Source organism: Mobula hypostoma, chromosome 29, assembly GCF_963921235.1.
Source record: "Mobula hypostoma chromosome 29, sMobHyp1.1, whole genome shotgun sequence".
NCBI classification, from domain to species: Eukaryota; Metazoa; Chordata; class Chondrichthyes; order Myliobatiformes; family Myliobatidae; genus Mobula; species Mobula hypostoma.
Window position 1 is genome coordinate 15,938,031 of NC_086125.1, and position 27,636 is coordinate 15,965,666.

The 27,636-nt window shown below is 43.3% G+C and overlaps 1 protein-coding gene across 5 annotated transcripts in view; it reads left to right on the forward strand.

The window, feature by feature from the left end:
- The window catches only part of pnpla6 (patatin-like phospholipase domain containing 6), a 203,812-nt gene extending 176,633 nt beyond the window's left edge, over nucleotides 1-27,179 (forward strand). For 3 of the 5 annotated variants that reach the window (XM_063035875.1, XM_063035872.1, XM_063035870.1), the window contains 4 exons: nucleotides 10,533-10,649; nucleotides 13,190-13,277; nucleotides 17,589-17,743; nucleotides 24,139-27,178. In XM_063035875.1, coding sequence (XP_062891945.1) covers nucleotides 10,533-10,649; nucleotides 13,190-13,277; nucleotides 17,589-17,743; nucleotides 24,139-24,219 — 441 coding nt within the window. In that variant the 3' untranslated portion in view covers nucleotides 24,220-27,178. Of the gene's footprint in view, nucleotides 1-10,532; nucleotides 10,650-13,189; nucleotides 13,278-17,588; nucleotides 17,744-24,138 lie in introns of all 5 variants that reach the window. The other 2 variants (XM_063035871.1, XM_063035874.1) reach the window with 2 other exon arrangements.
- The last annotated feature ends 457 nt before the right edge of the window (nucleotides 27,180-27,636 follow it).

A 27,636-nucleotide genomic window follows, 5' to 3' on the forward strand; every position in this document is an offset into this window, starting at 1 on the left:
CATACCAGGTAGGTTAATTGGTCATGGTAAGTTGTCCCATGACTAGGTTAGGATTAATCGGGTTTGTCACGGTTGCTGGGGTGGTGTGGCTTGAAGCGGCGACAGGGCCGACTCTGCACTGTATCACTAAAATAAAAAAATAAAGCTGGAGGGAATTTGCTAATATCAAGTGGACGTTGTGTGCACCATTTTCACTGCTAGTCCGAGTTTCCCGGAGGTTTTGCTGCACAATTAATCCTCGAGTGTTAATTCATCCCAGTGCTCACTGCCTGGAAGATTGTATTGTTTATCAAGTACAATATTCAATACATTATTGCTGTCATTAAGAATCACTAAAATTGAAAGAAATTGCCTCTCACCACACATTTGTGGCCTTAACTGTACACACAAAGCAGGCAGAACTGAGGAGATACTACGTTTATGTAGTGTCTTTAAAGAATTCAGGCTTTCGCATTAGTTAATTATTTCTTAATTAATTAGTGGTTTAAGATGGCGTTACCAAGCGTGTGTGACAGCTTACTGGTATTTCAAAAGGCACAAAGTTCAACCTTTTCTGAAGTAAGTTGAGGTAAACTATCGCCACAAACAATGAAGAAGCAAGCGGAAGCAAAGCTGATTTGAAGTACAGGTTATGCTAGTGCATCGCAAAACCGAAACACAATGTGTTCAAGGCAGTATCGCAGACGGAGTTGGTATCACTGTCGTTGCTGGACTGAAAGATTTGGAGAGGAGTCGATACAGAAGAGGTTCGATGCCTGTCCACCAAACCCAGATGTGAGGTTGAATTGCTCTCCAAGCGCCGAGCCGATTTGGTGAGATTGAGAACGGCTCCGGGTATGTTGCTGCACTGCGATCCAGGTCCTAGAGCGAGGCACTACCTGGTGCTCGGACAATTTAAGCCCCAGTCCAAATAGTCTGGAAAGCCCAAGTGTCGGGCTGATTTTGTTTGCTCTCCCGCAATGTTCGTTCCTCTCTGCAGCAATGAAGCTATGAACTGATCCAGCGGCTGTTGCCTCTGCGGGTTTTGCACCGTTTTAGCCCTGCTAATATGATGGCCTGAGATCCAGACTTGGGCCTACTCCAGCTGCTCTGGCGAGCAGATCTAAGCATTCAGTCTGGTCATGATGTGTGTTAGTTTTTTTTTTACTTTCTCTGCTTAGTGGTTATGGTCTTTCTGTTTTTAATTAGGTTCTTCGGGTTTCTTGCTTTGTGGCTGCCTGTAAGGAAACAAATCTCAGGGTCTATAATGTATACATTCTTTGATAATAAATGTACTTAGAATCTTTTGAATCTTCTTAATAGGGACTGTTCATTTTTGTGTTCTGATATTTATTGTTCACTATAAATGCAGAAAATCCTGGAAATGCTGAATAAGCAGAGAGCATTTTCGGAGTTGTAGAGTTGTACAGCATAAAAACAGCCGCAATGGCCCACCATGTCTTTGCCGCCTTTGGTAATCCTAAAATGCACCACCTTCCATTCATCAGAACTACAGTATATTCCATCTGCCGTTGCTCTGTCCAACCTGCCAGCTGATCTATGTCATTCTCTGATCTTAAACAACCTCACACAATATCTAGAAAATCACTATCCATATCACCTCATCATCCCTCATACAGCTGTGGAAACAGGAGAAAACATTTCAGGTAGATGACCTATCGTCAGAGCTGAACATAAGTAAATATTCATAGGTGTTAGATGCAGGCACAGGGAGAAGGGGGAGGAGAGTGATAGACAACAAAAGCCTAAAAGAAATGCAAGTGCAGAATGAATATTTCTCATGACTTAAGGAGTTTAGGGAGAGTGCTGAAGTGCTGATTACCTGAAAGAGCTGACTGATGAATGCAGTAGCCTGTGGTGTGCCCAGCATGAAGATAGAGTGCTACTGTCTATTCACTTGCTAGGTTTCATTTCAACAACAGGGGCTAAGGGCACGCAGTAGGACTAACAGTGAGTGTTTCTTAAACTTTCCACATATGCACAACAAGTGCATCACTTTATCAGCCTAAAGGACTACTCAGGCGTTTGGTGTGACCACAGTTACATTATCAATACTGTGCATGATCATTGCGCCAGTGAGCTATCATGCTGTGGCTCTGCTCATGACTGTGTAATCAACTTAAAAAAAACTTGGTCAGAAAAGAGGCCATTTCAATAGGTCCTTTCTGTCTTTAGTAAATAACTTCAGTCCCCGGATTCTGTTACCTTCTGATGTCCCCAGGCCCCCAACAATATCTAATCCGAACTGTGCTCAGGTGCAACAATCCCAGACCCTATAAAGAGATGATTTGCCCGACCACACCATATTTTCACCATTACCTTTCCCCAGAGTGCTCCTGCTGCTCCCTCCTGTTTTAATTATTTCACATGATTTACCCTCGATTTTCATTCCCATGTGTTGGGCTGAAAGGGCTATAGTTATGGATTCACTTGATCAGTGTTGATCACTGACCTTGGTGTCTCTCCCCCTCTCTCTCTCTGGCTCTCCTTCTCCCCTCCCCTGGTCACCCTCGATCCTCCTCTCCCCATCCCCCAGTTCGCACGGTCTCACTCTTCCAGGATTACCCCCCCCCCCGGTCACACCCTCTCGACCCCCTCCTCTCCCATGGTCTCACCCACTTGACCCCTCTCCCCTCCTGCGGTTTCACCCTCTCTCCCACCTCTTCACCTGGGCTGCCCTCTCTCCCCTCCTCCACTCGCCCTGTCTCTCACACCCACCTCTCCCGTGTCTTGCCCTCTCTCACTCACCCACCCCCACCCCTGGTTCTCAGCCTCCTCCTTCGCACCCCCCGTACTTCCTCCCCTCCCCCACTCTCCCTTTCCTCTCCTCCCTCCCTATCTTCCCCTCCCCCCTGCCTCTCAGTTTCCAGCTGTCGGTACCTGCCCCACTGTCTTATGTCTCCGGCTCATTCCCGCTAGCTTGCTCTCAACAACTTGTCTCTGCTTTCCACTCTCACCTCTAGCAAGTGTGGATATTTGTTAACATTTGAAGCCTAATTCTACTGATAAAAGCTCTCATATCTTTGTTATAGTTCCACTTGAACAACTTCCTGGTCAACCAGTCTGTTCTGCCTTTCAAAACTAAAACTATCGTATAAACCTCTACCACCGCCACCTCCAGTAGTGTGTTCCAGGCACCCACCACACTCTACAGCAAAAAAAAAATCTATCCCTGGCCTTTCCCTTAATCTTTCTTCCATTCACCTTAAATGAATGTCCTCTGGTATTGGCCATTGCAACTTTGGGAAAAAGATGCTGGCAGTCTATTATATCTATGATTTTCATAATTTTACCTATCTTTATAAAATCACCTCTCATCCTCTGTCACTCCAAAGAGAAAAGATGTATCTTGCTCAACCTTTCCTCATAAGACACGTTCTCAGATCCAGGTGGCATCCTGGTAAATCTTTCCCTCTCTGAAGCTTCCACACCTTTCCTATAATGAGGCAACGGGAACTGAACACAGTACTCTAAGAGTGGTCCAACCAGAATTTTATAGATCTGCAACATTACCTCAAACATGAGGAAATCTGCAGATGCTGGAATATCAAGCAACACACATAAAAGTTGCTGGTGAACGCAGCAGGCCAGGCAGCATCTCTAGGAGGAAGTACAGTTGCCATTTCGGGCCGAGACCCTTCGTCAGGATGAAGGGTCTCGGCCTAAAACGTCGACTGTACCTCTTCCTAGAAATGCTGCCTGGCCTGCTGTGTTCACCAGCAACTTTTATGTGTGCTGGAACATTATCTCACAGCTTTTGAACTCAATTCTCTGCCAAATGAAGGCTAGAACTCCATATGCCTTCATAACCACCCCATCATCTTCCACGGCAGCTTTGAGGGACCTGTGGAGTTGTCATTTTTCCCATCAGAATACATCACTGCATTAAACATGATCTGCCATATTCATGCATCTTCTCCCAGCCTGTTTATACCCTGCAACAATCTTCATACTATCAAATTTTGCACTATCTGCAAACTTAGAAACTGTGACTTGCACCCACAGTTCAGATCACCAATGCAGAGCATTTTGCTGAAGCACAACATAAAATCAGTCATTCTTGTGTCCACTGGTGCCTTTTATCGTTAAAGATCTCTGTGACTTTTATAGAGCTGTTGATTTGACTACCAAACACAAAGATGGTGAGATAATTCAATAGTGCACATTAGATGTGGCTTGCAGAAATCATTTGTTAGCGATCTTATCATATATTTATAAAACGCTTACACCCTGTAATTGGGCTATCCAGCCCCTCACATATTGCAGTCATCTGCCATGAGCTGATTCATGGGTTTAGAGGTGGTGTAGTAGAATAACAAAACTGAAAAGCTGAAGGGAGAAGAGAAAACCTGTTTTGATTTGAAAAGACTCTCTTTTATGTAATAGCAATGCTAGAATGCTAGGCTAGAGTCAGTAATGATGAGCTGATGGTCATAGAGCACTATGGCATGGTAAAAGGCCCTCAGCCCATCTAGTAGATGCCAAATTGTTGTTCTGCTGAGGTCCATCTGGACCATAGCTCTCCATACCCCTCTCATCCATGTACCTACCAAAACAACTCTTAGATTTTCCAATCGAGCCCAGGTTGGTAGCTCATTACACACTCAATCACCCACTAAGTGAGAAGTTCCCCCTCAGGTTGCCCTTAAATGGTTTACCTTTCATCCTTAACCTATGACCTCTAGTTTTTGTCTCACACAGCTTCAGTGAGAAAAGCCTACTTGCATTTACCCTATCTTGACCCCCTCATAATTTTGTATTCCTTAATCAAATCTTCATTCATTCTCCCACGCTCCAGTCCTACCCTATTCGACTTTTTCGTGTAACTCAGTGCCTAAAGTTCTTGCAACATCTTTGTACATTTTCTCTCTGCTTTTTCAATCTTAATGATATCTTTCCTGTAGGTGGCTGACCAGAACTGCTCACAATACTCAAAACTTGGCTTCACCAACATCTTGTACAGCTTCAAAATAACAGCCCAATTCTTGTACTCAGTACTTTGATTTATGAAGGCCAACGTGCGAAAAGCTCTCTTTACAACCTTACCTACATTTGACACCATTTTCAAGGAATTCCAGTCCTCTGGTACTTCACGAATGGTTAAGAATGTTTTAAATACTTGTGCCAGGGCCCCTGCAATTTCTGCACTAGCCTCCCACAAAGTCTAAAGTGATACCCTGTTAGGCTGTAGGGAGTTGTCTACCTTAAATCGCCTCAACACAGCAAGCACCTCTTCTTCTGTAATCTGTGTACAGTCCATGATCTTACTACTGTTTTCCCTCAGTTTTATAGATTCTGTGTCCATCTCCCAAGTAAATATAGATATAAAATTTCCAATTATGATGTCCCCCAACTTTTTAGTTCCATACATAACTGACCATGCCGATCTTCAAATAGACCAATTTTATCCCTTGCTATCCTTTTGCTCTTAATGTATCTGTAGAAGCCCTTGGGATTCTCCTTTACCTTGTCCGCCAGAGCAACGTCATGTCTTCTTTGTGCTGCCTGATTTCCTTTCTAAGTGTTCTCTTGCGTTTCTTATACTCCTCAAGTGCCTCATTTGTTCCTTGCTGCCAATACTTGGTTGTGTAGCTCCTCCTTCGTAACCAATACACCTTGAACACCATAGTTCTTTGCCTTTAATTCTAATGGGAACATGGAAGCTCTGTATTCTCAATATTTCATTTCTGAAGCCCTCTCACTTATCAAGCCTCCCATTACTAGTAAATAAACTAGGCCCATCCACACCTGCCAGATCCATTCTGATGCCATCAGTATTGACCTTTCTCCAATTTAGAATTTCAACCCAAGGACCAGTTCTATCCTCCTCCATAATTATCTTGAAGGTAATGGAATTATGATCAATAGATCCAAAGTTTTCTTCTACATACTATACACTTCTGTCACCTGCTCTATCTTGTTCCCTAATAGTAGATCCAGTATCATGCTCTTTCGAGTTCGGACCTCTATATATTGATTAAAAAAACTTTCCTGAACACATTTGACAATCTCTATGTCATTCAGTCCTTTTGTAGTACGGGAATCCCAGTCAATATGTGGGAAAATTTAATTCACATAGTATTACAACCTTATTTTTTTTGCAGCTGTCTGCCATCTCCGTACAAATTTGCTCCTCTAAATTCTATTGACTATTGGGCGATCTATAATATAATCTCATTAAGTTGGGTATCACTTTCTTTTTCATCAGTTCCACCCATATATCCTCAGTACAGTCTGGAGAGCTCCTCTTCGCTCTAAGCACTGCTGTGACATCTTCCCTGACTAGTAATGCCACACCTCTCCCTTAATACCTCCCACGCTATCATATCTAAAATAACAGAACCCTGGAACATTCAGCTGCAATATGATTCCTGAAAAATGATTATATAGCTACAATATCATAATTCCACATGCTGATCTATGCTCTAAGCTCAACTGCCGTTCCTACAATATTCCTTGCATTGAAATTGATGCAGCTCAGCACGTTAGTCACACATGATCAATGTTTTGAATATTTCCTTGTACGTACTTCTTTGTTGTACTTTTTCACACAGCCATGCCACTATCTGCTCTGGCACTCTGGTTCCCATACCCCTACAACTCTAGTTTAAATCCCCTGGAGCAGGACCAGCCTCCAGCTCAGGTGCAATCCATCCTGTTTGTACAGGCTCCACCTTCCCTGGGAGATTAGATGAGATTCAACTTCATTGTCATGGTGAGGAGTACAGATACAAAGCCAATGAAATGCATTTAGCATCTGACCAGAAGTGCAAAGAATAGTGTTATTTACAAAATAACTGTGAATAAAGAAAGTGCTACAGCACACAAATATAACAGTACTGAGACAGTACAATATGGATGCAATACTGCTTAGCGCTGTGATGAGAGGTTCAGCCGTGTCACAGCCTCAGGGAAGAAGCTCTTCCTGTGCCTGCTGGTGCGGGAGCGGAGGCTCTTGTAGCGCCTACCAGATGGGAGGAGAGTAAAAAGTCCATGGTTAGGGTGAGATGTATCCCTGATAATGCTTTTCGCCCTGCCCAGGCAGCGTTTATGGTAGATGTTCTCAATGGTGGGCAATTGGGTGCCGATAATCTGCTGGGCAGTTTTCACCACACGCTGGAGTGCTTTGCGGTCTGATACGGGACAATTGTCATACCACACTGCGATGCCATGCCATGCCACAGGTCAACGGCAGATGCCATCTCTCTGGCCCTACATTCCTCCTTAGAACACCTGGAGAATAAAGACGCATACGTAAGGCTCCTTTTCATTGACTACAGCTCTGCCTTTAATACCATCATTCCAAATAAACTGATTCTTAAGTTCCGGAACCTGGGCCTTAGCACCCAGATCTGCAGCTGGATCTTCAACTTCCTCACAGACAGGACCCAGGCTGTAAAAATAGGGGACAAGTTCTCTTCTACAATCACTCTGAGCACTAGTGCCCCACAAGGCTGTGTACTCAGTCCCCTGCTGTACTCACTGTACACGCATGATTGTGTAGCCAAGTTTCCATCAAACTCAATATGTAAGTTTGCTGATGACACAACAATTGTAGGCCGTATCTCGGGTAATGATGAGTTTGAGTACAGAGAGGAAGTTAAGAACCTGGTTGCATGGTGCGAAGACAATAACCTATCCCTCAACGTCAGCAAGATGAAGGAATTGGTTGTTGACTTCAGAAGGAGCAGCGGACCACACGACCCAACTTACATCGGTGGTGCGCAAGTGGAACAGGTCAAAAGCTTTAAGTTCCTCGGGGTCAATATCACAAATGACCTGACTTGGTCCAACCAAGCAGAGTTCACTGCCAAGAAGGCCCACCAGCGTCTTTACTTCCTGAGAAAACTAAAGAAATTTGGCCTGTCCCCTAAAACCCTCACTAATTTTTATAGATGCAACGTAGAAAGCATTCTTCTGGGGTGCATCACAACCTGGTATGGAAGTTGTCCTGTCCAAGACCGAAAGAAGCTGCAGAAGATCGTGAACAGGGCGCAGCACATCACACAAACCAATCTTCCGTCCGTGGACTCACTTTACACCGCAATGCGTCGGAGCAGTGCTGCCAGGATAATCAAGGACATGACCCACCCAGCCAACAGACTTTTCTTTCCAACCGTGATAAGACTGCTGAACAGATCCTGACCCGGGTCTGGGCTGTACCCTCCAAATATCCGGACCTGCCTCTTGGTTTTTTTGCACTACCTTACTTCCCATTTTTCTATTTTCTATTTATGATTTATAAATTTAACTTTTTAATATTTACTAATTTTAACTATTTTTAATATTTAATATTTGTAATCCAGGAAGTGTGAAGCGCAGAATCAAATATCGCTGTGATGATTGTACATTCTAGTACCAATTGTTTGGTAACAATAAAGTATAAAGTATGCAGTTGGTGAGTATGCTCTCAATGGTACAGCGGTAAAAGTCCGCCAATATCCTGGGACAGGGGTGAGCTTTCTTCCTGCTCCACAGGAAATAAAGGCGCTGTTGCGTCTTTTTGATCAGGATGGAGGAGTTCAGGGACCAGGTGAGATCCTCGGAAATGTGGACACCAAGGAATTTGAAGCTTGATACACGCTCCACTACAGTTCCGTTGATGTATATGGGGACGTGAGTGTGACTCCTGGCATGCCTGAAGTCTACAACGATCTCCAATGGCCCAATGGTCCAATTATATGAAGCTCTCCCTCTTGCACCATTCCCCTTAGCCACGCGCTAAACTGTATTATCTTCCTATTTCTAGCCTCACTAGCAAGTAGCATGGGGTAGCAATCCCGGGACCCTGGAGGTCCTGTACTTTAATTTAGCACCTAATTCTCTGAACTCACTTTGCAGGACCTCCCTGTCTATGTAATTGATAACCATGAATTGATGACCATGAACTCTGGCTGCTTACCCTCACCCTTAAGAATGCTATGGACTTGATCTAAGATGTCACTGACACCTGGGATGCAACATAACATTCAGGAATCTTATTCTCATCCACAGAACCTCTTCTCTGTTCCCCTATTGAATCCCCTGTTACTACAGCTCACCTCTTCTCCCCAGTTTCCTTCTGAGTCACAGAGTCTGACTCCGTGGCAGAGACCTGACTGCTGAGGTTTTCCTCCGTTAATTCATTACACTCACCGCCCCCCCCCCCAACATATCCAAAGCTATAATACTTATTACTGAGGGGAACAGCACCAGGGGTATTCTGCATTATCTATTTCCTTTCCCTCTCCTAGCAGTCACCCAACTACCTGCCTCCTGCAACTTAGCTACCTCCTTGAAGCTCTTACCTGTTATCACCTCATTCTCCCAGATGAGCTGCAGGCCATCCAGCTGTACCTCCTGTTCCCAGACACGGTCTGTAAGGAGCTGCACCTCGATGCATTTCTCTCAGATGTACCCATTAAGGACACTTGCGATCTCCCAATTTCACATACCTTGCATGAAGAATGTGCCACTCACCTGAGATCCATTCTCACGTGTCTAACAAGGTACTAATAAAGAAAGAAAGAAATGTGACAAAGCCTCAACCTAGCCTCTGCCTCTTCTCACTGAAGCCTCCTGAGCCAAAGTCTCAGCTCCCAAATCTATCCTTGGTCCACTCCACTTCTTTTTTTTATTGGCCCTTGCCAAGTGTCTAATAACTTAAATGAGCTCAAACTCCAGTGAAGGTCCCTGACAGGCACCATTCTGTTTTCAAATCTGGCGCTAAACTCAACAAGTGACAGCTTCCATGTTGAGCAGATCAGTGGCCCTATGCTGTTTAATTCGATGACAACGCCGCCATCCACACTAAATATAATGTTTCGTACCCACAGCTTCAGTCCTATTCACACAGTTCATTGACATGTTTCTCTTCCCAGAATTTCAGTTTCCTTAAATCAGATCTCCAGGGTCCAAGGCAGCTGAAATTCTGAGGGGATATTGAAAAATAATGGAAGCCAGGAAGATCTACAGCTGCCTTTAAACATTGAGAAACCTGTGTTTTCCTGAAACCGAGGAATGGTTTATCATCAGATCACGACTGATGAACAGCACTGTTAACTGAAATTTATTTACTGTGGTGGTCTATAGCAAGGGTTTCCAATCTTTTTTATGTTATGGACTTCTACCATTAACCAAGGGATCCATGGACGCCAGGTTGAGAACCCCTGGTTTATAGTATTTTGGATTCACTTTGCCAGCTTTGTGTCTTGGGCTATAGTATGGGAGGGAAGGGAAGCCTCACTTGCAATGGTCGGGCCATCCAGCTGTACCTCCTGTTCCCTAACACGTTCTGTAAGGAGCTACGTCTAGATGCATTTCTCTCAGATGTAGCAATTAAGGATGCTCAAGTCTCCCAGATTTCCCACATATCTTGCATGAAGAGTGCCACACTAACCTATGATCCATTCTCACTACTCTAACTGGACACCAATAAAGAAGGAATGTCTCCCCATGAAGGGCAGCTCCTTCCTGCTGTGTTGCTCAGTGACTGTGTACTGTTTTGGTGCCTGGTGTTGTCCTCCTACAGCCTGTCTCCTGACTGCCTACAGGATCTCGGATACCAGTACGGGAAGGTTGTGTTCGGTAACTGGAGCAGGGGGGATATTATCGACAAGATGCTGAAGGACAGGAAGTCTGTTGACTATTATGAAATCAAGAAGAAGAACGTGAGTACTCTTCCCAGTGCTTAAGCTTGCCTTAAAAACACTCCCTATTGACAGTGATGCAGCTGATTCACCTTGTTAGCTTCTGTTGGCTTGCTTTTGGCTGAAACTCTTGTTGACTCAGCAGATTGGTGTTTGTTTACTGCTGTAAAACCTACTGTGCAGAATACTATAAATAGTATCTCTTTTGCACTGAAAACAGCAGTGGAGCTAGAACTGCAGCTGAGAAAATGCTGCTAACTTTTAATAGCCATTGGGTGGCCATATCTCACAGGATTTCACCAACTGTACTTAGTTCAGCCAGGAAGGCTGATGTGGAGAATATGGCTCCATTCTCAGCTAATTACAGTCTGCGTCCTCTTTGTGTTTTATTCTGTCCCTTCTTGATTCTCTGTCTCCATTTTTCGAGCTGGTGAAGGCACCGAGACAACAGTATTGACAATCAAAATACTGCAGATGCCAGAAATCTGAATTAAAAACTGGAAGCACTCAATGAGTCAGACAGCATCTGTAGAAAAAGAAAATAGTTAATTTTTCAGGTGAAAGAACGCTTCACTGAAATGAATGCTGCCTGACTTGATGTATTTCCAGTATCTTGTGTTTTTATTTTAGACAGTAAGGCAACCTGTTCTCTCACAATGACAAAGCATTGAATGCAGCCAGTACTAGTAATCCTCAAGAAATATATCCCTGATTCTCTATGTTAGGATAATGTTCCAATTATGATCAAAGTGATTAGTGCAGGAAGCAGGTTTATCCAAAGCCTGGCACTCATTCTGGAACTACAGAAGACAGGAAGTGACTCAGCAGACACAAAGTGACTCAGCTAGTATCTATGGAGCCAAGCTACGGACTGGTGACTGACAGGGAACATCTCCCTCTCCTGTCCTATTCCACTCCAGTGCTATTTGGACATGAACCCCCAGCCAGCTATCAATTCAGTTTCCAAGCCTACAGGAGCCTGCCTAACTTTTCCTTTACCTAGCACAGTGGGTCTGGTCACACAGTCTCTCTGCGTGGGTGAGTGGTGCACTGGTTGTATGTGTGTGCGTGTATATGTATATGCAGAAAGGTGAGCAAATGTGAGTTTTATTATGTGAATGGTGTACCAGTAGTAGTGTGCACGTGGGAGCTGCAGCAGTGGTGTACCTAGTTCTGTCACATGTCTCCTCGCTAACCTTTCTCAACTCCAGATTGAGCAGTACCTCAACATGAAAAAGTGATATCACTCTTCAGGTGGTCCTCTGTAAGGATGTCAACAGTGCTGCCACCATGCAGTGACTCACCAGTAACCTACTCACCACCACACAGAACCAGAAGCTCATTGCCATCTCTGGCTGGAAAGCTGAATTCCAAGGCAAGGTCAGAGGGACCCGCCTTGGCTTCATATCAGTATTTGTTCAAGTGTGACATTAAGGAGCCCGTAATTCAATGGCCATCAAAGGAATCACGCTCAGGTGGAAGCCATACTCACACAAAGGGAGGTACGTGTGGTTGTCAGTCACCAGGGCACTACTGCAGGAATTCCTCAGAGCAGTGTTTTTAGACCCATCATGACATCATAAACTCTTCCCACTGTAGACTGTGATGGAATGACTTGCCTGGATGAGCGCAGGGCAACAGTTCTTAAGAAGCTCAGCTCTTTCATACCCTTGACTCGAAGCACCCTGCTTGCTCGGTACATCATCCATAATTTTAACAATTCAATTCCCCCACAGAGGCCTCTGTGCTTCCAATCCACAAACTACCCAGACTATTTCAACAATACCTCTCTATCTACAAGTTCTGCCGCCAAGTGCTAGATACTAAGGCAAAAGGAATGCTAACTCCTCCAAGTTGCATGTCCTGACCTGGAATGAATTGCCAGCCACATTGCTGGGTCTAAATTCTAGAAATCTCTTGTTAGTACTGTGAAGTTACCTTCACTAGAATGACTACAGCAGTTCAAAAGAATGACTCACTGCCAATTTCTAAAGGGCAATTACAAATAAGAACTCAAAAATGAATAAACAGACGAAACCATGATTATATACCTCTGTCCTGCCCTCCCCACCTTTGTGATCTCCATATTTCCAAGAGGACTCTCCACCACCTCTCTATAATATGAATTATTTCAGCACTGGAAGCTGTATATTCACTTTCTACATCTTGCTTAGCGATTCCTTCTCTAAACATCTATCACTTTTGTTTGTTAAGAAGCTCTTTAAAACTTATCTCTTTGGTCAAGCTTTAGTCATTGTTCTCGTTATATTCCTGTGTGGCTCACTACAAAATGGTCTTTTCTTTTGATCCTGGTGAGTGCTGTGAGATATTCTACTGCAAAACTGCCTGCTGCCTACTTTCTGATTATGAGTGTGTCAGTGTTTATGAGAATGTCTTTCTGTTGGATTGTACTACTCACCATGAATTAAAATACATTGCCTCCTGTTGGAAAAGTCCCACAGCTGGTGACTGGTGTGAGATTGCCTGTCCTCTGTCAGACATAAAGCGGATCCCAAGATGAAAAACTGAAACCATTTACTGAAAAACTCTTTCTTCCACAGGCCTTTATGTCCTCAAACGCTGCATTCACTGACCTCGCTGAGATAGTGTCTCGCATCGAACCTCCAAAGAGCTACAACATGGCAGACGGTAAGCTAGACGCTTTCCAGATCTACTTGACAGAGATTTTATTTCTGGTCTATTTTATTTAAATTTCAAAGTAAAATTTCACCATATTTGCCATTAATTGCCTGCCTGCAGACCCGAACAAAGGCCTGCTGGAACATCCGCAATATTTTCTTTGCAGTAACATGCTTAGTTCTCCGAACAGCAACAAGCTGTGTTCATCAGCTGGAGACTGGGACTAATTGCTCACTGATGGGTGTTCACTTTCAGCTCTTCTGTTGGACTGGTCAACAGTTGTGAGCTCTGCCTATTTATGGGCTGCCACCTGTAACCATGATGATCATAAATTGGATCTGTAGTGACCCATCAGTTTATACCATGGATTCCCTAATGGTTAGTTTGCAGGTTGGGTTGGTGGTATGGAAGGCAAATGGAATTAATTTCAAAAGCACTAGAATGTAATGCTGAGGCTTTATAAGCCAATGGTCAGACTGCACTTGGAGTATAGTGAGTAGTTTTGGGCCCTTTAAGAAAGGATGTGCTGATGTTGGAGATGGTCCAGAGGAGGTTCATGATAATAGTCCCGGGAATGAAAGGGTGAACATATAAGGGGTGTTTGATGGCTCTTTTTATAAGCAAGATGGCACCAGTGAACCACGGAAAGATTCAGGGGGCTACGTACAATACTTCCAATATACCCCTTATTGATTACTCTGCAGCATGTAATTTCCCATTAAGCAATGCACTTCTGAATCGACTTAATGAATTATAGATTTCACGATCTTCTGAAGGACTCAGTGGATCATGCAGGTAGCAAGGCAGGAGGAGGGACTCCAAGCCAAGCTGAAACACAGAGGAGTGAGATCCCCTCTACCAAGCATCTTATTAGCAAATGTGTAGTCGCTGGAGAGTAAAACTGAGGACCTGAAGAGAAGATTGCTGTATCAGAGAGAAATGAGAGATTGTTGTACACTGTGTGTAATTGAGACATGACTTACTCCCAGCATTCCAGATACTGTGATCAGACCCGAAGGCTGCTCGATTTTCAGGATGGACTGAACTACTGATTCAGAAAAGGCAAAAGGAGGAGGTAAAGCACATAAAATGCTGGAGGAACTCAGCAGGTCAGACAGCATGTATGGAGATGAATAAACAGTTGATGTTTTAGGCCGAGACCCTTCACCAGGACTGGAAAAAAAGTTTCATTATAAACTCTCCAATATGGCGGTTTTGTCAAACTCGTTTTCCCCCAAACTTGAACACCTAATGGTCAAATGCAGTCCGTTCTATTTACCCAGGGAGTTCTCCATAATCTTGACCACTATTTACGTAGCACCAGCAGTCAACTATAATCAAGTGCTTGAGACTCTGCGTGATGCTGTCTCCAAACAAGAAACAGGCCATCCGGATGCATGTAAAATCATAGTCAGGAATAAGAAACCCTGTCCAATTATATTCAGCATATAATGTGTAGCACCAGATGTCCCACTATTATACTATGATAAGGAATACCTACCATTCCATGCCCAGACTGCATTTTGGTAAATCTGATCACTTGGCTGTGCTTCTCCTACCTGATTACAGGCAATGGCTAAAGAGCAAAGCTCCAGGGATTAGGACAATAAAGAGGTGGTCATGAGAGACAAAGAAGCAGCTACAGGATTGCTTTGAGTCGGTGGACTGGGCCATCTTCAAGGACTCATCTGTGGATCTGATGTCACAAACTTCATTAAAACAGTTGTAGATAAGTGAGTCATTCAGAGATTCGCAATCTGTTGAGGGCCAGAGGCATTCAAGTCCAGTGACCAAGAAAGTTATAAGAGGTCTGTGTACCATCTTCAGAAAGGAATCTCACAGGTGAAGTAGCAATTCTGGACAAAACTCAATCAACAAAGAGTGCTCGACAATTGAGACAGGGCTTCAATGCTATCATCTTTTTATAAAGTAAAGATCAAGCTAGATAGGCAACAAGAGGACTTCGCTTCCAGATGAGATCATTACCTTCTTGCTTTGACCATCAAAAGATGGAGGAACCATCACAAGCTCCCTCAGTCCCAAGTGATCCTATGATTTCAGTCTCTGAGGCTGACATGCAAGCAGCCTTCAGGGAGGCGAACCCACGAGAAGCATTCTGCTCAGCCGGGCTACCTCGCCACATACTAAAGATTGATCAACTGACTGGAGGGTTTACTGAGATCTTTAACCTCTTGCTTCAGTTGTCTGAGGTACCTACCTGCTTTAAGTAGACTTCACTTGTACAGGTGTCTAAGAAGAATGTGGTTACCTGCCGCAATAACTATCATCCAGTGGCCACAGTGATGAAGAGTTTTGAGAATTTGGTGACGAAACATATCAGTTCTTGCCTGAGAAACAACTTGGATCCACTCCAGTTTCCCTATTAGAGCAACAGGTCCATAGCAGACGCCATCTCATTGACTCTTCACTCAACCCTGGAACACATGAACGGCAAAGATGTATACTTCAGCATACTCTTTATCACATACTGTTCAACATTCAAAGCCATCATCCCCTCAAAACTAATCAAGCTTCAAGATCTTGGCCTCAATACGTCTTTGCATAATTGGATCCTGGAGTTCCTCGCTTACAGACCCCATTCAATTCAGATTGGCAACAACATCTCCATAATCTCCATCAGCATAGGTACTATGTGTTTAGCCCCCTGCTGTACTCATTTTGCACTTATGACTGTGTGGCTAAACATAGCTCCATTGCCACATTCAAGTTTGTTGACAATACCATTGTCATAGGCTGAATCAAAGGTGGTGACAAATCAGCATATAGGAGGGAGATTGAAAATCTGGCTGAGTGGTGCCACAATAGCCTCTTACTCAATGTCAGCAAGACCCAGAAGCTGATTATTGACTTCAGGAGGAGGAAAATGGAGGTCCATGAGCCAGTCCTCATCAGAGGATCAGAGATGAAGAGGATCATTTAGGAGAACCTGTCCTTGAGCCAGCACATAGTGCAATTACAAAGAAAGCACAACAGTGCCTCTACTTCCTTCAGAGTTTGCAGATATTCGGCATGACTTCTAAAACTTCGACAACTGTGGAGAGTATATTGACTGCCAGCATCACAGCCTGGTATGGAAACACCAGTGTCCATGAATGGAAACTCCTGCAAAAAGTTGTGGATACAGCCCAGTCCATCATGGCTAAAGCCCTCCCCACCATCAAGTACATCTACATGAAGTGTTGTCACATAAAAGCAGCATCCATCATCAGGAGCCCCACCACCCAGGCCATGCTCTCTTCTCTCTGTTGCCATTAGGAAGAAGCTATGGGAGCCTTAGGACCCACACCACCACCAGGTTCAGGAAAAACTATTACCCCTCAACGAGCAGGCTCATAAATCAGAGTGGATAACTTCACTCAACCATCAAGTTCTTGAGCTAAAGGGGATAACTTCATTCAACTTTATTTGCCCCATCGCTGAAATGTTCCCACATCCTACGGACTCCTTTTCAAGGACTCTTCATCTGATGCTCTCCATATTTATTGCTTACTGACTTTTTATTGTTGTTATTATTTATTTATGTATGTATTTTTGCACAGTTTGTTGTATTTTTCACACTGGTTGAACACCCAAGTCTGTGCAGTCTTTCATTGATTCTACTATGGGTTTATTGAGAATGCCTACAAAAAATAAATCTCAGTGTTGTATATGGTAAGATGTATGTACAAATGTACTTTAATAAACTTACTTTGAACTTTTGAACCTTGTACTCGTTGGTGTTTAGAAAAATGAGTCAAATTGAAACCTATTGAATATTGAAAAGTCTAGATAGAGTGGATTACATAAGGGCATAAGAAATAGGAGCAGAAGTCGGCCATCTGGTCCATCGAGCCTGCCCCGCCATTCAATAAGATCATGGCTGATCTGTCCGTAAGCTCAGCTCCATCTACCTGCCTTTTCCCTATAACCCTTAATTCCCTTACTATGTAAAAGCTATGTGGAGAAGATGTTTCCTATGGTGGGTGGGTCTAAGACTAGGAGGGCACAGCCTCAGAACACAAGGACGTCCCTTTAGAACAGCGATAACAAGGAATTTCTTTAGCCAGAGGCTGGTGAATCTATGGAATTCATTGCCACGGACTGCTGTGGAGGTCAAGTCATTGGGTACATTTAAAGCAGAGGATGATAGGTTCTCGATTAATAAGGGTATCAAAGGCTATGGGGCAGCGAAGGCAGGAGTATGTGGTTGAGAAGGATAATAGTTCAGCCACGGTGGAATGGCAGAGCAGACTCAATGGGTCAAATGCATAATACTACACCAATGGTCTTATATTGTGTTTTCTTTGCTGATCCTGGCAGAAGAGTCAGATTATCTGACTGAGTATGAAGATGATGCAGTGGATGCAATGAGGGATGATGATGAAGACCAAGAGGAACAGTATGGGAATGAAGATCTAGATGATCAGGAATATTCAGAACAAGATCATCCCGCTACAGAATGGAACATGGAACTGGTAGGTGAAAATACAACTCTCACACTTGCCATATTTTTTTCCCTGTAGGTGTTGCGCATTGGTTTTGGAATGGAAACTCTTCCCAAGAAGTGATGCTTCTCCAGCACTGGGCACTCAACTGAGAGGTGGCACATTAGGAACATCAGTGCTTCTAAACTGTTCAGCCATTCCCATTAACTCTTCAAACACGAGAAAATCTGCAAATGCTGCAGATCCAAAGTAACACACACACAACGCTGGAGGAACTCAGCAGGCCAGGCAGCAGCTATGGAAAAGAGTAAACACTGGATGTTTTGGGCTGAGACCCTTCGTCAACTGGAAAGGAAGGGGAAAAGTCAGAGTAGAAAGATAGGGGGAGGGCAGGAAGAAGTACAAGATGGCAGCTGATAGTGAAACCAGAAGAGGGGAGGGGTGAATTAAGGAGCTGGGAAGTTTTTTGGTGAAATAGATAAAAGGGCTGGAGAAGGGGGAATCTGTTAGGAGAGGACAGAAGACCATGGAAGAAAGGGAAAGGGGAGGGACATTGGCGAGAGGTGATTGACAGGTAAGGAGATAGGGTGAGAGAGGGAAACAGCAATGGGGAATGCTGAAGGAGAGGAGCGCACCAGATGGAGGTGATGGGCAGGGAAGGAGATTAGGTGAGACATTGTCTTCTCCCCTTCCTTTCCAATCCAGATGAAGGATCTCGGCCCGAATCATCGACTGTTTACTCTTTTCCAATAATGCTGTCTGGCCTGCTGAGTTCCTCCAGCATTTTGTGTGTGTTCGCATTAACTCTTACTTGATCTGAACTTTGTTTTAATTTAAAATCTCATGACAACTACAAGTTGTATGAAAATTCAAAAGTCATCATTTTATGGAACACGTTTGAAATTTCTAATTAAGGAAAAAGACAAATTTGGATACAATCATAGAACTCTTACAGCATGGAAGCCATTTGTTGCATTGAGCTTACACTGGCTCTGTATACAACTAATCTTTGCCCAGAACAATTAAATCTTTTTCCAGCACTCTTCCTGTAAGTACTGAACCATGACGCTCTCCCAGCCCAGGTTGACCCCTCATCTTAAATCTGTCCTCCCTAGTTCTCAACTTGTCCATAAATAGAATCTCTCCATTCATTTCTCCAGATCAGGGGTTAAACATTCCTGTGTAGTGACAACCCATGGACCCCTGTATTTGTGGCAACGATAATATTTCTCATCGTGCTCCATTGATCTGTTCTTTCACAGTCACGGTCATACTGTAGGCTATTCATCCCACCACATCCACGCTAACCAGAGGACACCCATCCATGTTAACCCTACCTCTCAGCACTTGGCCCATAGCTTGTAATACCTGGGCACTTAGGTGCTGTCAGCGACTCCGGAATACTGGCCTTCATTAATCAGGGCATTTAGTACAAGAGCAGGGAGGTTATGCACTCTCTCAGATAGTGTATCACCACTCTTTGGGTGAAGAAGGCCCCTCTCAGGTCACCTCTAAATCTTTTCTCCCAACCCTAAATCTATATCCTCTAGTTTTATTTGCCTGCGATGAAAGGAAAAGTTTTCTGCAGTGTACATTATCTATATCTTGCCTGGATTGAGGAACATGCCCTCTGAGAATAGGTTGAGTGAACTCAGTCTTTTCTCCTTGGAGCGACGGAGGATGAGAAGTGACCTGATAGAGGTGTATAAGATGATGAGAGGCATTGATCGTGTGGATAGTCAGAGGCTTTTTCCCAGGGCTGAAATGGCTAACACAAGAGGGCACAGTTTTAATGTGCTTAGAAGTAGGTACAGAGGAGATGTCAGGGGTAAGTTTTTTATGCAGAGAATGGTGAGTGCGTGGAATAGGCTGCCGGCGGTGGTGATGGAGGCAGATATGATAGGGTCTTTTAAGAGACTCCTGGATAGGTACATGGAGCTTAGAAAAATAGAGGGCTATGGGTAACCCTGGGTAATTTCTAAAGTAAGTACACGTTCGATACAGCATCAAGGGCCAAAGGGCCTGTATTGTGCTGAAGGTGTTCTATGTTTCTATATCTCTAATTTTACATATTACAGTCATGTACCTATTGAACCACCTCCCCTTCAGAGAACATGGACCTAGTCTCTCCTCATAACTGAACAGCTCCATCCTGAGCGTGATCCTGGTAAGCGTGCTCTGAAACATCTCCAGTGCTAGCACACACTTCCTGTAGTGTGGTGACCAGAACTGCATACAGTACTCCAGTTGATCTCTAACCAATGTTTTATAAAGTTAGTATAACCTCCCTGCTCCTGTACCAAATACCTTGATTGACGAATGCCAGTATCCCATTGTGGCTTGAGTTTCCTAATCAGCCTTCGTATTAAAGTTGGTAAATCACCTTGCATTGTCATCTACATCGACCTTCCTTTCACCCATTGATAAAGTGAATCAAGTGGTAGTTTTCCATATAAAAGTCAGGGCTGCTGTCTATCTTAACCCAAATTCTCCAATATCTATTGTTTATTTCTCTTTTTCTTTCTTTAAGTTGGAATTGCTCTGTTGTGTTCATACCCATGGTATGGAGAGTTGTCCGTACCATGTAGTGAAGAAGACTAAAACAAAGAGAGAAGAGCCCAAAGCATCTCTACCCCCACAATTCCCAAACCCTAAAGAAAGATCGGCTATTTATGGAACAAACCCACGCTGAGCTGGGTGCTACTCACAAGCCAACAGATTTATCAACCTCCTCAGCAGAGTCTTGCCTGTAAAGTCAATGACTGGTGTTGGAAACCTGAGCCATACCCACCCTGACAACCCAACCCACAGCTTGTTAAAGCGGTTGGCTTTAAATGTCCATGTTATAAGAAGCATCAGGCCACACAGAGAAGAGGTTCCAGGATCCAGCGAGTATTTTGGTCTCAGTTTGAAGGACAATTGAGGGGCACAAGATTTAATGGTGCTTTTACACATCATGGGCCAATTAACACACTGCCCCACACCACCGTCACTCTCCTCACATACACAGACCAGCGACTGTAAAACCCCAGGGTCCAGGGGTAAAATAAAGTAAATGTATTATCAAAGTGAATATATGACACCATATACTACTTTGAGATTCATTTTCTTGCAGGCATTTACAGTAAATAGAAAGAAATAAAATATAATCGATGAAAAAACTGCATACAAACCAATATGCAAAAGACAGGAAATTGGCAAATAGAAATTGTGAGAAAGAAAATAACAAAATAATAATAATAATAATAAATATTGAGAACATGGGTTGTAGAGTCCTTGAAAGTGAGTCAGTAGGTTGTAGAATCATTTCAGTGCTGGGGTGAGTGAAGTTATCCACTGTGATTTAGGAGTCTGCTGGTTGTGGGTAATAGTTGTTTCTGAACCTGGGATGTGGGTTCTGAGACTCCTGTACCACCTTCCTGATGACAGCAGAGAGGAGAGAGCATGGCCTGGGTGGTGGGGGTCCTTGATAATGAATGCCGCTTTCCTGCAATAGCCCTCCATGTAGATGTGCTCGGTGGTGGTGAGGGCTTTACCTCTGATGGGTGGACTTTTTGTAGGACTTTCCATTGAAAGGAGTTGGTATTTCCATAGCAGGTTGTGTTACAGCTAGTCTGTTTCCAGTATCTCCACTATGCATCTATGGAAGTTTTAGATGACATGCTGAATCTTTGTAAACTTCATCGAAAATAGAAGGTGCCTTCTTTGTAATGGGAGTCACAAGTTGAACCCAGAACAGATTCCTCTGAAATGATAATAAGGAGCAGAATCCACCTTGGATCTGCTTGGAAAAGACCAACAGGAATGGCAAGAGTGCTGTCCAGCACATCAAGTGTTGCTACAAAGCAGGAATCATTTTTCTGCTTGCTAACATTCACAGATACAAAGGCAGCGTGAGCAAATGATGTAAGCTGGACAGAGGATAAGTGATTTTATCTTGTAGTTGTGTTAATCATATATCACAATTAATATATCGAGATTGGCATTTAGATTTAATCAATATTTAACTTCCTTTTTTCATTACTTAGACTAATGTTTAGTGTGGCACTGTTCATTTCTGCGAAACATTGTGGTCTGCTCTTGTCCCATAACAAGACCATCAAAACGTCAGTCAGCTACTGTTTATCTGGCACTAAATCAAACTTCCATCAACAGACCTACTCTGCACCGTTCAGTTGGCTGTAGTAAAGATAGAACATTTCAGAATTAATGTTATCAGGCTTGTAAACAGAACAGTGAGTGTAAACAAGTTAATCAGTTCAGGACAGTGTTGGATTCTCTTGTTTTTTCAGAAGTCAAGAAAAAGGTATAAAACTGTTGCTTCATAGCCGTTTTAATCAGCACTAATAGAACAACGAATTGGAAACGGACAGTAGCAGGAGTCTAAAACAAAGAGGGACAGAAGGGAAAGAATAAATACTAAATAATAAATAGCAAAGATAGCAGGGCCACGTGTTCAGCTCTTCTTATATCACAGATATAGTGCCTTGAAGAAGTATTCAACCTGAACAGCTGTTTTCACATTTTAATATCTCATTTTCTCAATTTAAAATATATTAAAGTAGGATTTTTTCAGCTAATCTATAAAGCATTGTGCATCATGTCAAATCAAAAGATAAATTCTAAAACATGTCAACGAATTACTAAAAGTTAAAAACCAAAATTGTGAGGCTGAAAAAGTATTCATGCTCATTGTAATTACTATGCCAATTTCCCTCATGTGCAATATTGTATATTATCTTACCAACTTACCCAATTTGTTGATGTAGAAAATTAAAGGTCAGCTGAATAAATACTCACCCTTTCTGTAAGGCCGAACGATCCGGTAGATTTTCAACAGACCAAACCAAAATGAAGACAAAAGAGCAGGGCAAGTCAGGGAAATGATAATAGAGAAACACAAATCTGGGGAAGGGTACAAGATTATCTCAAAGGCACTGAACATACCTTGGAGCTCAGTGAGTCTGTCGTGAAAAAGTGGAAAATATAAAACCGTAACCACACTGCCTAGGTCAGGCCACCTCTCTGAACTTGGTCAGTGGAGAAGAACAGTATTTGTAAAGGAGGGTACTATGAGACCAACAGTCACTCTGAGTGAGCTGCAAAAGTCAGTGGCTGCAATGAAGATGAAGGTCATGGCTCCACAATTTTAAAGTCTTGTACAGAAAGGGTACTTACGGAAGAGTGGCAAGGAGGAAACCCTGGCTAAAAAAAAAAATCCTTGCCCATAAAGATTTTGCATTGTTTCACTTACAAGATTCTGTAAAGATGTGGAAGTATGTCTTGTGGTCACATGAGACTAAAGTGGAACTTTATTTCCTTGACTCTTAAGTGGTGCGTGTGGTATAAATCCAATACTACACATCAGCCAGGTAACACCATCCCTACTGTAAAATATAGTGAAGGTAGTATCATGCTATAGGGATGTTTCAGCAACAGGGCCAGAATATCTGGTCAGGATTAATGGGAAGGTGAATGCTGGTAAATACTGAGAGATTCTGGATAAAAAACCTGCTAGCCTCTTCCAGATAGCTTAACCTGGCAAGGATATATGTCTTTCAGCAGGACAGTGACTCAAAGAACACTGCCAGAGAAGCCATGGAGTGGCTTCAAATGAAAAAAATTGACGTCGTTGAGTGGCCCAGTCAGAGTCCTGACCTTAACCCGATCGAACATCTTTGGCAAGACCTCCAAGATTGCTGTCCATCACTGCTCCCCAACTAACCTGGCACAGTTTGAGCAATTTTGCAAAGAGGAGTGGGCAAATCTTGCCCCATTACATTCTGCAAAGCTAATAGAGACAGCCTAATAGACTACTGTCTGCAATAGCTGTGAGAGGTGGTTCAACTAAGTACTTAGCAAAGGGAATTAAGTATTTATGAACTTCTGACTTTTTAGTTTTTCACACTTTACAATTTTCCCTGTTTTGGGGGTGCTATTGTGGGGGGGAAAGGAGCATGTGATTTACAAATAAAAATTCCAGTTAAATTGATCAAAGTCCCTGGTTATAATACTCGTTTGTGTGAACAAAGGGTTGGAAGCTAAATACTTTTACAAGGCACTGTAAGAAATATTCCTATCAAATTGTAGATAAGAGTTAACCAAGTTGATAGACCCTATTCAAATAACACAATACCAAGAGAAGCTTCCAGATAGATACACAGAACCATAACCACTAGGTGATTATATATAACTACACTGAACAATTGCATATACATACTATAACCATGAGGAAGCATACTAAACAGTTACATATATATAGGTAGTTATATAAAATACTAGCAGGCATAAATTGTTAAACTGCGAAGAAAATAATCATTATACAGTCTAATCCAATGATATCAATATAGCAGAAACCATGGTCCAGTATTGGGGCATGGAATTCTTGATCAAGACTATATTTTAATCTTTCTCTTTCTCTGCAGGATGAAGAAAGCAGTGTAAGGAACCGTAAACCTGGCTCTAGTAACCTGGAATCCCCATCTCCACCTGACAGTGAAGCTTAAACGTGGAGCCGTACGCTGCACATTAACCCTGCCCTCCAACTCGCAGTTCAATAACTTAGCAAAACAAAGGAATCTACAAAATCATGCAATTGAACTAGGGATATCTTTCCAAGCAGTCTGTGAATGAGTTTTGTTCTTTATTTTACACCTCCTCCCTCCTCATTCATTATGATCAGAGCTATTACTGAGGAGCATGTAGGGTATGGATGGCACAGCCAACTGCAGTGCGTGGACTTTGCAGTTATTCGTAGCATTCCTGTTTCCTTGGGAACTGACCTGCTGAATTGGTTTTGTCCTTGCAGGAAGCATACTGCTCACTCCTGAAGATTTCTAATTTTGTTTCTGGAGAGGGCAAAGTTCAAAGGACACGTGTTTGGAGTCATTTCCTCACTCCTGTGCTCTCTGGGATTTTGGTGCACGAACCTGTACATAGAATGGAGGCTGAGTATGAAAATCATACTAGGTATGGTTGGCACAGGCTTGTTGACAGCCCGCTGTAATTCCCCCCATGTAGCATGGGCCATGAGCAGCTCGCCAGGAGATGAAGTAAAACAGCTTGAGCACATCTCAAGCAGTGAGTTGATGTCCTCGCTGAAAGACTGGTGCAGCAGTAAGGATAGCAGCACCAAAGACCCAGGTTCAATCCCAACCTCCGGTGCTATCCACGTGCAATATGCACATCCTCCCTGTGACTGTGTGGATTTCCTCTGGGTGCTCTGGTATCCTGCAGCATCCCAAAGACAAGCAGTTGGTAGGTTAATTGGTCACTGAACATTAGTATTTACTGTAAATGAGTGATAGAATCCTAGTGTTGATGAGAATGCAGGAAGAATAAATTACGATTAGTGTTAGATGACCATTCAAGAAGATGGTTGATGACCATTTTGGACTCCTGGGCAAAGGGCCAGTGTCTGATGTTACTGAATCACACTTGGTCTATTGTGTGGTTGGATCTTGATTGAGTCGCTCACTGATTTTTCGGAATTATTTTCACTTTTGCCACACTGCCAAAGAAAAAGTGATTTACTATACTATTAATCATTTCTCATTATTGCTCACTCTTTTTTTCTCTCTCTCTCACTCTCCTTCATTCTCTTTTCCTACCTTTCTGAATTTAAATGTCAGTCACATTTATTCCTGCCTGTACAGATTGCTACAGAAGGCAAAAGATCTCCCGAGTGTTTAATCCTGTGGTTGTGACCGATCTGTGCCTCTCTGCAGCTACTTCAAGCACTCCAGGATGTCTCAGGCAGTTTGAGAGGACTCACAAACTAAAACGAAGAAAAGGTTGTAAAGCAAGTGGTTCAAAAATGCACACCCAGACCTCGCCTAATTAGCACCATGTAGCCTATAATGGCTCAAACTAAAAACTGGCAGGAGTTTCATTTCATGTCCTGGGTTCAATGGGGCTTTGAATGTCTTGTTCCTCCTGCCTTCCTTGGGTACTCGTATAATCTGGCTGGGTCTGGTAATAATTCTATAATCTTTATTTATCATGTGATGGAAATGTTTAATTTTTATGGTAAATGATTGTTCCAACACTTTAAGTACCGTGCCCTCACCTGCTCTCTGACTCTTGATGTTGTTTCAAATACTACCAGGTTAATGATATTATAGATTAACTCTCACCTGTTTTTCTTGGATTACCACTGCCTGTGGGAATCCGGTATCAATTACTAGGGGCTGTAAATTCAAAACCAAGCTGCCAGCTCACAATCTCCTTCTGCTTCTGTACTGGCGGGCAGTTCAGGGAAAGGATTCTCTCCCATACATGAGCAGAGCAGAGGGAGGTGCTCTGTACCTGAGCCTCAGTCGTCCTTGCTGCTTCTGCACCATCTTGTCCTTGGAGAAAATGTTTAGGTCTGTAACCGAAGCATTATCCTATTCGCCACCTCCATCCATCCTGTTAGACTGAAACTTGTGAACTCACAGACATCTCCTCACTGTGAGTGCTTCTCTGTAGTGTGAGTGGCCAATGAGGATTCCAACCACACAGCAGTGGATAGCTCCTGTACAGTATTTTGCAAGTCACTCCCGGTTCATTCAAGTAGCTCCCAAACCAGACAGGAAGATATAAAATGCAAATCATTGTGTTTTCTGGTGTGCAGATTTAGGGAATCTTTGTCCAGCCCTTGGCTCCATCCCTCCCCCTCTTGTCTTCTCCTATCATTTTGGATCTCCCCCTCCCCCTCTCACTTTCAAAGCTCTTACTAGCTCTTCTTTTAGTTAGTCCTGATGAAGGGTCTCGGCCCGAAACGTCGACTGTACCTCTTCCTAGAGATGCTGCCTGGCCTGCTGCGTTCACCAGCAACTTTCATGTGTGTTGGTTGAGGGAATCTTTCACTCGGTTTTCTGCCAAAGATTGCTGGCTGGATAAAGTGGTGATGCCCAAATTGGGTTTAGCTGCAATTAGGTGACAGTGGGGTGTACACTAGGGGTCAGACAGAAGGTGAGATGGCTAGCCAGGGCACTGTGAGGGCATTAGTCTGGGGTACGAAGGGCCATTCCTCCCCTTGGTGGGGAAGTAGGTGCTGGTCACCGATGGTCTCCAGTCAAAGGTTGTGGGGAATGGGGAGAGACAGACACCAGCTCTAACCTGCCCATCACTGAATTCCTTTCACCTCCCACATTCCCACACTAATGATTTGACTTTCAGTTTATCTTTTCTAACATTACCAAACACTGCACTGGTCAATGATGGGCATTAGGTAATTTTGTGCATTTTTGTGGACTTTTAATTTGATGAAATAAATAACAGGTTTATTTATAATGTTGGACAATGAACCAATATATTGTTGACTAACGAGAGCAGTCTTATCCTTTTGTGATGCTGTGAATATTCAAATTATAATGATATTAAATTCTACTGATCCTACGTGTGCCCTTCGTGTAACTTCACTTGATATCAATGAGGATTGAAGATGGAGCGACATACAACGTGCTGAAGGAGCTCATTGAGTCGAGCATTAACATTTCATTAACACTGAGTGTGGGGAAAGGAGGTGGCTGCTATGAAGAGGGGAAGGAAGTCACAGAGACCATTAGGAGTATTAAAGACTAGTTGCTGCCTCACTTCCACCGGAATGTATGTAGCTGTTGTGATAACCCACTCCATGCAGAAGCCTGTGGCCCATGTTGCATTCATTCATCTGTTGTGCAACAATGAAAACTTCCCTAGTCACCTGTGATTTGTAGGGGCTGGTCTGGAATGTGGGTGGCTGGAGAGGTAAATCCATGCTCAAAAAGTCCTTTGGCTATGTGGAAAAAAGAGGCAGCTATGTTGGGTTGAGCATTGCCGGCCTTGGGCTTTCCTGTGTCTGCTGGAATTATCCATTCTGCCTCGTGTCACTGCACCCTTATGGAGGGAGGAGCGCTACTCAACCCGATCCTGGGCAATATGGTCCCATGCGTCTGGGT